The sequence below is a fragment of the Populus nigra genome, chromosome 3, assembly GCF_951802175.1.
Source record: "Populus nigra chromosome 3, ddPopNigr1.1, whole genome shotgun sequence".
Classification (NCBI taxonomy): domain Eukaryota; kingdom Viridiplantae; phylum Streptophyta; class Magnoliopsida; order Malpighiales; family Salicaceae; genus Populus; species Populus nigra.
Window position 1 is genome coordinate 13,719,020 of NC_084854.1, and position 10,991 is coordinate 13,730,010.

General features: G+C 35.6%; 1 protein-coding gene across 6 annotated transcripts; it reads left to right on the forward strand.

Annotated features, from left to right (window-relative positions):
- On the forward strand, nucleotides 1-10,454 carry LOC133689243 (receptor-like serine/threonine-protein kinase ALE2). Of its 6 annotated transcripts, none has more exons than XM_062109037.1 (15): nucleotides 1-774; nucleotides 1,610-1,729; nucleotides 1,808-2,104; nucleotides 2,196-2,330; nucleotides 2,442-2,516; nucleotides 2,627-2,719; nucleotides 3,567-3,686; nucleotides 5,812-5,886; nucleotides 6,020-6,079; nucleotides 6,203-6,310; nucleotides 6,452-6,823; nucleotides 6,916-7,209; nucleotides 7,593-7,982; nucleotides 8,099-8,342; nucleotides 9,242-10,454. In XM_062109037.1, the coding sequence occupies exons 1-15, from the start codon at nucleotides 687-689 to the stop codon at nucleotides 9,921-9,923; spliced, it is 3,153 nt and encodes a 1,050-aa protein (XP_061965021.1). In that variant the 5' UTR covers nucleotides 1-686; the 3' UTR covers nucleotides 9,924-10,454. The 6 variants fall into 6 exon arrangements, with proteins under 6 accessions (XP_061965021.1, XP_061965022.1, XP_061965023.1 ...); XM_062109038.1 differs by having other exon boundaries at nucleotides 6,209-6,310; XM_062109039.1 differs by lacking the exon at nucleotides 6,020-6,079.
- Nucleotides 10,455-10,991: the final 537 nt, after the last annotated feature.

Here is a 10,991-nt window from a genome sequence, read left to right on the forward strand (position 1 = left end):
AAACACCTCGTTCTCTCACTGTCACTGTCTCAGAGGATCAACGAAAAAGACAGAAACCACGAAAATGGAGTTAAGCAACTCCATTAACACAATCCTGAAGTTTTAAAAAGTTCCATTTAATTCCCATCAACACACCACTCAAATCTTATCTTCCCTGTTAATTTAATTTATACATTAACCAAAATTCACATTTCTCTCTCTCTCTCCCCCTCTCCCTCTCTGCCCCACCTAACTACCCAAACCTTTTTCTGCCTTCTGTTGCACAGCTCACAGTTAGCATGTTCTGTTGGGTTTATTTTGGGGTCAGTTTAGTTTTATTGTGTTTACGAATGAATGTTAAACTCATGTCAGTGAAAGCAGTTTTTTTTTTGTATATATTTTTTATTATACATGTCAATCTTTCAAAAGTTTGGAGCATGAACTTCAAATAAATTTGGGTTCTTTTGGGTTTTTATGAATAATTGCTTTCCTTGCAAAGCTTGTGTGTGGTTGCTAAATAATCCAATCTAACCTCCTTTTTGTTATTGCTTCAAGTTATCTTTCACTCCATTGTCTTATTATCATAACCAAAAAGTAAAAAAAACTAGTCTTTCTTTGCCATTTAGTTATTATTGTTTTAATTTCAATTGCTTTGTGATTTTTGAGGAGGGCCATCTAGACTTTTTGAAATTGTGGTGCTTGATGGGATGGGGTTGGTGATGGTGCCAGCCATTCTTCAGCTGCTGCTCAAACTCTGTGCCATTGGCTTTGTTTTCACAGTTCAAGGATCTACTGGTAAATTTATGATCTTTACTCTTCTTTGTTAGAATTGGATTAAATTAGGATTTTTTTTCATCAAGCAATCATTTTGTTTATCTGGGTTTATCAAACTTCGTGTTGCCAATGCTAATGTGAAGAAGCTGACAATAGATATAAGAGTTTATAGGAACCAAATTGGACTGTGGTGTCTTTGTTGATCTGAGATTGTTTACTAGTAGTGAACCAAAAACTTAATAAAAATGCTCCCCCCCCCCCCCCCCTCAATTTTGTAACCGTAGATCAGAGCTTGTAGATGTAATTGAGACACCCAAGGGAGCTAGATAATAGTTATACCAATCTGTTCTCTTCCATAGTCCCGCTCACGGCTCAACTATGGAAATGCATTACAACAATTATCGTGAGCTGCTTCCATAGTTTTGATGGTTCTTGGAACTTCATACAATTCAGCGGCATTTCTTCTGCTGCATTGATACGTCATCTTGCTTTGATTCCCTTGCCCGCAGTCTGATTTGTTAAAAATTTCTCATATAGTATAATGCTTCTCTTCAAGGACAAAGATATCCAAGTTATGGAGTCTTAAAATCAATAGAGTGCAGATCTAATGAGTTGTCATTTGAATTCTTCTTATACATAGACTAGAAAAACATGGATACTTAACCCCATAAGAAAAAGAAAATTCTGCTTCATGATACTAGCAGAACCAAATCATATGTGCTAATGTTGTTAAGAACTCTGCTCTTGTGTCTTTTCTGGTTGTAATTTTTCAAATTGAATATTTTAGTTTGAAACTTACAATACATGCCTAGTTTCATATATGCTGTTTTAAATCTGGTACTCAATCTTTTTTCAGGTGACAAGATATCCCCAACTCCAGCAATTGTTTCTGATATTCCTCCAATTGACGGAACGCCTGGTCCCCAACTTGAGCCATTCAGAAGCAGTGCACCAAGCTCAGAGTCTCAAACAAATGGTAACTAGCATAAACTATCACTGTAAACTGTTACTAATCTCGAGAGCATTTTATGATACTTTTGGTTTGAAAATACAGGGTCCCATTTACCCTCCCCACTTGCATTGCCGCCACTCACATCTGCCCCAGTTCCCCAAACAATCACAGGGCTTGTACCATCACATTCCCCTAGTCCTCCAGAAGTAACAACTCCTCCCTTGATTTTTCAAGGACATGTACCATCCTTGTCACCAAGTATTTCAGTTATATCTCCAACATATAATACAGCTCCTCCACCCACGCTTAATCAAGGTCATGAGCCACCCAAGCCGCCAAGTGCTCATCGAAGAGAGGCACCAGTTAGGCAGACTCCTGTCTCTGTGTCGAGTGCTCCAGGTATATAACTTTGTAATGCTTGTTTTGTTGAGTAATTTCAATTTGACTTTGGTTCTATAACAAGTGCCTTTGTTACAATGTCTGGTTCTAGCTGCAGTACCTTCAGGACAGTCTCCAGAAAATTCAACAGTCAGCCAATCAAGTGCACCCAAAGCTTCATCACCAAGTTACCCTAAAAAAGATATATTTTTCAGCGGTGCTCCCATCCTAGAAGCAATTGCTCCAGGTATAGATTTATTATTGTTTTGTGACTCTTCTGGTAGAATCTATTTCAACAGGTTCCTAATTCTTTTTCTTGTTCTCCTTTGTTTTTTTTTTTTCCCAAACACGATATCAGCTGTGTCTCCATCAAGGAAATCAAAACAAAATCATCCAGCAGTTCCCCCAATTGCACCAGCAGCAAGGCCACCTGGTGTGCTTTGATACATTCTATATATATGAACAAGTCCTTTCTTTCTTTTAATTTTTCCTTCCAAAATTTCAAATTAATGAATTATGTTGGTTCTTTTATTTTGATAACAGCAGTTCCGGTTTTATCACCAATTGGAGCAATGCCACAAAATTCATCAGCAACCCACCCAATTATGCCTGGAGAATCCCCTTCTACATTGTCAGGTTCTGCTAGAGAGAAAAACTGCAAATTTATTTTCATTTGTGAAGTTGTTCCTTTAGCATTGAACCATTCCACATCTTCAGTTTCAATGTCTGCTGAACTTTGTAATACAATGAATGTGTCAATTGAGAGTCCATGGCCGAAGGAATGGGCAAAAGTCTTCTCTCAGCAACCTTCTTTTGCTTAATTTATAGTGATGTGTCACCAGGCCTGTTATAAAACATGGTCAATGTGACTAAAACGATAATGCTGCTTTAAATAATAGTTTGAAAATTGCCATTACAATCTCCAAAATTGATGGAATGCAGCTTTATTCCATGATCTTGGAAAACAATTAATGTGTATTTGGAAAAAGCCACTAGATATGTCTTTTTTGTTTTTTTTTTCAACTCACATTCAATAAGGTCACTTTGAGTACCATGAAAAACTCATTTTCTTATTCTTTTTGCTTTTATTAATCATTCTTCCCAATTGAAATGACTAATTATTTCAAATGTTGTTGCATTGTATGAATTTAATGACCATGTCCTTGAAAAGCACTTGATGTGTACTTGGAAAAAGCTATTAGATTATCTTCTATGTTCTTGTTGTCATATCATAAGTTAGGCCTTTGTGTGCAACATGAAAACTTAATTTCCTCACCTTTTCTCTTTATTTTAATCATTTTGCCATTTGAATGACTAATTATTTGTGTTGATGTGGCACTGGCACTGCATGACTTGATGACTATCACATGGATTACAAGACTAGGTGCCATTCCAGATAGTTTTACTGGAACTATTTTCATATATGCAAACTCTTTAGACTTGGGCAATGTTACACATTATTCTCTCTCATACAACATTGCAGGTCCAAATGTCTCCTACTCCTCTGCTTCTACCCCAAGCATTGACCATAAAAAAAATGGAATTCCAGTGTCTGCACAACCAAATGGAACTTTACCTCCCTTGAGTCATTCTCCAGCTAAAGGTATACTTTCTTGCAAGAAAATTTCACCAGAATCAATTATATGAAAAACTAGTATGAAGTCTAGGAATTTAACAGTAAAATTTGCCAGTTCTTTTTCTGCTGTTGCTCCTTCATGAAAAGCCGTGAGGCACACTCTAATGAGTCTCTTGTTTCACCTTTGTTATCCCCTAAACCACCTCTAGATAAATGGCATCACTCTCTTGCGCCTTCACCTTCTATCCCCTTTCATAAGCAAAACTATGAAAGGAGCAAGATAAGTGACTTTTCTCCTTCATTCTCTTATACAACATTTGCTCCCTTTTTAAAACAACAAGGTGTTAAGCTTCTCGAAATGCATATACAGAGTGAAAATGATAAATTTTAATTTTTTTTGGGAGTTCCAAGATCTTGTTAGATAGATCTAGAGTTGTTTAAGGTTTATACAAAAATTATCTAAAGATTAGATGTTCTTTTCGGCTTTGAATAATTGCTTCAAGGTTGAGTTGTCGCAAACTACAAGCTGTTCAAGTGTTCAACTTCTAACAATAATCCACACAAACCACCAGTGATAAATTTTTTAAACCCTTTTCGGAAAGAGGGGTTGCTATATCTTGTGTTTTTCAGGTGTTTTATAACCTACGGAGTTTCTGTATTTTTTACTACTGTATAGGAAATAAGAGGTATAATATTCTATTTATAATAAAACCTGAAAACCTTACATATGGTAAAATATCAATTTGCTTCCTGAATAATATCATATATATTATTTCAAGATAATTTTAGAAATTTATTCAACTGAGTCCCTAATTGATTTTTCTAGGTTTAAAATTATAATTTCCTATATAAATTACATTATAATCCTCAATTTATAAAATTTATTTATAATCAAATTACATTTGATTAATCATTCCATTATAGTTTTTGACTAATGGTTGTTGTGTGTTTAACTCATTAGGTTCTCTAATAAGTTGGTCTAAATATAAATTACAATCCTAAATAAAATAGGATTAAACAAATTAATTTATTATTAATTCAATAATTGATTAATTTATATTTGAAGATCAAATATAATGTCTAACAACCTGTCTTGATCTTCAAATATTAGGAAAGTCATAATTGGTTTGATTTAACCTTTCAATGATCAATTTCTCTGTGTAATTATTATCTCTTCATCAATAATGTTTCGATTTAGACTTTATAGCATGGAGTGTGTCTACTATGTCAACTCATGTTTGTTATTAATATCATAGTCATTAATTCTTTGAATAAGATTTAAAACTTTTATTCCATCTTGCACAAGGATATACAATCAATACTAATTGAGAATAAATGAAACATTTTCTAATTCACCTAGGATGATAAATCTTTTCTTGACTATTCAAATATCTTTATATAGTTTATGTTATACTCAATATTTGCTCATTTGTTATTTTTTATTAGGACAACGTGTAGAAAAATCAAAGCATAACATTCTCTATATAAGATAACTTAATGATCTTAGTCTAAGGATCACTTACACAACCATCACGGGAGACTTTTCATAGGCACAAGTAATCTCTCCATATGGAATCCTTATGTCGGTCAGTCAGTATACATGTCACCTGACAAACATCTACATATTAGTTATAGGTATCCTACATACCTCAGCATATGAGAACAATTGTTTCTTTTCATAAAAGAAAAAACATAATATATATCAATTTTAACATCTCTAATTAATGTCTAGTATTAATAGAGTATCGACTAACATTTAGAAACAATGTTTTGATACAATAGGAATCTCATAATTATAACTACTTTATAATTTTTATTGCAAAACATTTTTGTTCCATGAACTTTATATTTGCTCTAGATTCATTAATTAAATATTATATTTATTAATTAAATATTTGATGAATATTAAATATAAATAAAGTCTTTATTAAAATTAAATATATTTACATGAATAAAATCAATATCACGTGTAACCAACCGATTAGTTACAAGACATATACACTAACACAAGATCATTTGAGAAGTTCTTAAATTAGATAACCATGTGGTATGCAATGTTCTTAACATTCAGATATTTGGTTTGATTGTGTTTTGATGCCCTTTACAGGACCAGTCATTATTTGGTTTGATTGTGTTTTGATGCCCTTTACAGGACCAGTCATCCCACTGTCATTTCTTCCAATAAGCCGGCATAGACAATATGCTCCTCCACCTCTTAGTTCTCCAGGTATCATAATAGTTGACTGTTTCAGTAGTTTATATTTACAGCATGTAGCTTGAAGGTCGTTTCAGTTTCTAATGCAGTTCCTGTATGGTAAATTCTTCATTTAATGCATCGCATTACCCCTTTCCTAAATCAGTGACCAATATCTCACCTGCTCCTTCACCCTCTCCAACTGCAGTATCTGGTTGGACAAAAAGTAAGAAAAGCTTGTCTTCATTTTGTTTTGTTTTCCCTTTTTAGTTCATTATGCATTACATTTACTTATTTCATTCATTACATGCTCAAACGCTTACCTTTTGATTATCTTTACATTTCCAAGTGCCAGTTCTTTCCCCTGAAGCTACTCCTCTTGGGGTTTCTTCAAGGACTCCCAAGATGCCCCCCCTGCCACCACTCCACACATTGCCGCCTCCACCTCCTAATGAAGGTACACAGATATGTGCTTACAAGCTTCTCTTCTTGTACTTTAAAGTTTGTTTATGTTGTCCCTATAATGTTCCTTATCGTCCTAAATGAAATGCACATGCTCATCGAGTCTTAAATGTAATGCACGTGCTCATCTCTGCAGATTGTTCAGCAACTGTGTGCACAGAGCCGTACACAAATACTCCTCCTGGGTCACCATGTGGCTGTGTCTTGCCCATGCAAGTAGGACTGAGCGTTAGTGTTGCACTGTATACCTTTTTCCCTTTAGTTTCAGAGCTTGCTCAGGAAATTGCCACTGGTGTTTTTATGAAACAAAGCCAAGTTCACATTATTGGGGCCAATGCTGCCAGCCAGCAGCCAGAGAAGACAATCATCCTCGTTGACTTGGTTCCCCTTGGAGAAAGATTTGATAATACAACTGCCTTTTTTATTTATCAAAGATTTTGGCACAAACAAGTGGTTATAAACCCTTCCTTTTTTGGTGACTATGAAGTATTATATGTGCGCTATCTAGGTATAAGAGTTCTTTTTAACGTGAACAATTTTTTCCTTTTCTTTTTATTATTTTTTTTCCTAGATATTTATCTAAAAGTGCTTCATTTATAGGTTTACCTCCATCTCCACCTTTGGCGCCTTCTGGAATTGCTATAATTGATGATGGGCCATATTCTGGCAATGACAACAATGCAAGGACAATAAAGCCCCTAGGGGTTGATGTACATAGGAAGCATAAAAATGGGCTTGGTGGTGGCTTGATTGCTATTATTGCTCTGTCAGGTTTTGTAGCACTAGTTTTATTCTCTGCTGTTGCTTGGGCATTGCTGTTTAGACATAGAGACCGTGCTAGTCAATCAGAAACAGTCCTGCAGCCTTTCCCACCCTCAGTTGTGAAACCATCAGGTAATACTTGTATTTAAAGCCTGTTGCAGTTTAGCCTATCAGCTTGAAGAATCAATGATTTTAAGGAGTGAAACATTAAACTTATGGAACATTCAGAATTTGACTGATTAGGTAGCACAGTGATGGAACTTGACAAGGTAAAACAGAGAAAAGGAAGTTATGGAATGTTGAAAAATTCCAAGTTTATACAAATATGTTATTTATATATTGGACTTCACATATCAGTTTCATATTTTACATGTTTTCCTTGTGCATTTAACATGCTTTAGTAGATAATCATTGTGCTTCTATTCTAATACGTTTAATTAAGTAATATATGGAAATATGAACAATTCAAAAGTCTTGCTTCATTTTGAAATGAAAAGGGAAAACACAATTTCCAGGTATTGCTGGGTCATTGGTTGGAAGTGGTCTTAGTTCTGCCTCATTATCCTTTGGATCTAGTATTCCAGCGTATGCAGGATCTGCTAAGACCTTCAGCACAAGTGACATAGAGAGAGCCACCAATAGCTTTGATGCTTCAAGAATACTTGGGGAGGGTGGCTTTGGGCGTGTTTACAGTGGTGTTCTAGAAGATGGGACCAAAGTTGCAATAAAAGTTCTAAAGAGAGATGATCAGCAAGGTGGTCGAGAATTCTTGGCAGAGGTTGAGATGCTTAGCCGCCTTCATCACAGAAACTTGGTCAAGTTGATTGGAATATGCACAGAGGAGCGTTCACGCAGCTTGGTCTATGAGCTAATACCAAATGGCAGTGTGGAATCTCATCTACATGGTAGCACCCTTGCTCTTTCTGAGCACTCATATTTGGATAGAGAAAGTTCTCTTAAAAAAAAAGGGTCAATGTCGTACAACATGAATATGCTTGTCTGTATGTTGTTTATTTATCAGGGGTTGATAAAGGATCTGCTTCTCTTGATTGGGATGCTCGGATCAAGATTGCACTCGGTGCAGCTCGAGGTCTAGCTTATCTACACGAGGATTCAAGCCCTTGTGTGATACACAGGGACTTCAAGTCCAGCAACATTTTGTTGGAACACGATTTCACACCAAAAGTCTCAGACTTCGGTTTGGCTAGGACTGCCTTGGATGAGGAAAATCAACACATATCAACACGTGTAATGGGAACTTTTGGGTAAGAATTCATCTTCCAGACTTCATGAAATCCTATTATATCACTTTAGTTAAATGACTCCACCAGACACATAACACTAAGGCCTTACAAGGTAATGCCCATGGTTGGTAGCTTGTCATACCTTAATCATGTATTGGGTGGTAACTAGCTCTGAGAGAACAATAGATGGAGGTGACATGCTCATTGTATACTATACATGTATCTGCATAATTGCTCAGCATTCTGGATGTTGCTGGATGTCCCGGGTTTAGATTCTGCTGCCAGAAGTTCTATATGACCATATTATGGTTTTAGAAGGTACAACAGGTACAAAACGAGTTAGCTTCTGCTCCTTGTTCTAGAAAGTACAATAGTTGCCACCACATTGTCTTCTAACTAGATGGTTGTAGAACATCTATGAAGCATAGCACCTGTGTCCAGATCTCTGTTGTGCAGGATCTGCTCTTAAGCTCTTCTAATGACTGAGATGCTCATCCTGACCTACCATACATACAAACAGCTATTTGGAATTCATAACATGTCTTTGGCAAAATAGATTTGAATGTCCATAAATTGCATGTATCTGTATCAAATAAAATTAAAGCTCGTTGAAATGATGCCAAGGTGAACTTCTGAATTTGGATGTTCTTCAAACCAGACATCTTGGTTGGTAATGATTATATTGACCTGCATGAATTGTAACTCGGTAGCTTTTAGTTTCCCTTTTTAGGGGAAAAATATTTCTTGGATCAGCTCAATTTTGTTTTTTTAAATGTCAGACAGGGATACGTCAGGCACTGTTTTAAAATTTAAGCGACCTCCAAACTGATCTATAGCTTACTTTAAGTTCCTCCATTTGAGTTGTGTTGGTGTTTTATTGAATTTGATGATTCAATTTGCTTAATAAATATTTCATCCAGGTATGTCGCCCCAGAGTATGCAATGACTGGCCATCTTCTTGTGAAGAGTGATGTTTACAGTTATGGTGTAGTCCTTCTTGAGCTCCTAACAGGACGCAAACCAGTGGATATGTCCCAGCCACCTGGTCAAGAGAATCTAGTTACATGGGCCCGTCCGCATCTAACAAGTAAAGAAGGGCTGAAATTAATTATAGATCCGTCTCTAGGATCTGATGTGCCTTTTGATAGTGTAGCAAAAGTAGCAGCTATTGCATCAATGTGTGTTCAACCAGAGGTATCGAATCGTCCTTTTATGGGCGAGGTTGTTCAGGCCTTGAAACTAGTATCTAATGAGTGTGATGAGGCAAAGGAACTGGATTCCAGAAGTTCCAGTCAAGGTTTGTCTATTGACATGGATGCGGAGGTCAGTGCTGTCTCAGGACAGCTGCGCGGTGCTTTCCAAAATCACGCCCTAGTCCTTAATTATGATTCTGAGCCAGATATTGAAAGGGGACTCTCAGTTTCAGATTTGCTCAGTACTTCAGTCGGGTATGGAAGGGAAGGCTGTGGATCATTGAGAAGATGCTCATCAGGTCCATTGCGAAAGGTAAGGGGCAGAGAGTTATTGCGAAAAATGAGATTGACAGGGGAAAGTGTGAGTGAACGTGGGACAATCTTCAAAATGTGGCCAGGTTCACATTGAGAGCTAGATTTTCCCTTTTGTTTTGTGAACTTTGACTTTCCTGGTTTTTAATCTCAAATTCTTATACTGTAAGCAAGCATTTAGTCAGTCCTCCACAAGAACAAGAATGGGTGGTGGCCTTGCAAGAGCATAAGCGATTATCGTGGAATGCAGAATGCCAGAATCCATCACTTCAGGACAGTTGCAACATTGTTTTAAATAAGGTTCGAAGGTAACAGGACATGATCCCATACAAGACATTCATTGTCTATGCTCAATTGCAATGGCGGAATTGCGGCAATAACACGACGATGTGAACCATGGGATATATATGAATTCAATGGTGTATCAGCTTTAATTCTTCAAAGTTGCCATGCACCAGTGCAGGTGATTTCCTGCCTTCCGGTCTGTTTGACTCTTTTTTTTAAATCAAGTTAAAAAAGCCAATAGTTGTTAATTTTAAAAATAAATATTCATGTGTCTATTAAATATATTAAAGAACCAGTTGAAGTTGTTAAGTGAGACTTCAATAATAATTTTATATTACTCTAATAGGACATATAAGTGAAAGTATTTTTAGATTTGAAATTTGTATATATTCATGATTATGTTGTGTTTAATTTTTTTTAGTAATTTAATTAATTAAAATTGGTGTGATGAGATTTGAATTTGTGACTGTTTGGTTATTAAGATTTTGATATTATTTCTAAATAATCTCAACCTAAAAGTTTAAGCTGCAAGGTGAAGCTTTAAAAATAATTCTATATTACTCTCTAATAAATAATAACATTAGTTGTTCACTATCAAACAAGAAAAGGAATGCTGAAATTGATCTACAATAGTAAGATTAACCAGCTTAAGAATAGTTCAAGTTGATTTGGGAAGATATGAAGCGAGGAAATTAGAAGTCATGATTAAGAGTTAGAAGTTATGATTGGAAAAAACAATTGATTATAGAGATAAGAGTTTGTGTAATTGATTAGAAAATTAAATCTTATTCTAAATACGAGTCTTTAGGTAATTACATTGGGAAATATTATAAATTATTTAGAAAATATATGATTGTCTTTGTATCCACTTTATAGCCAA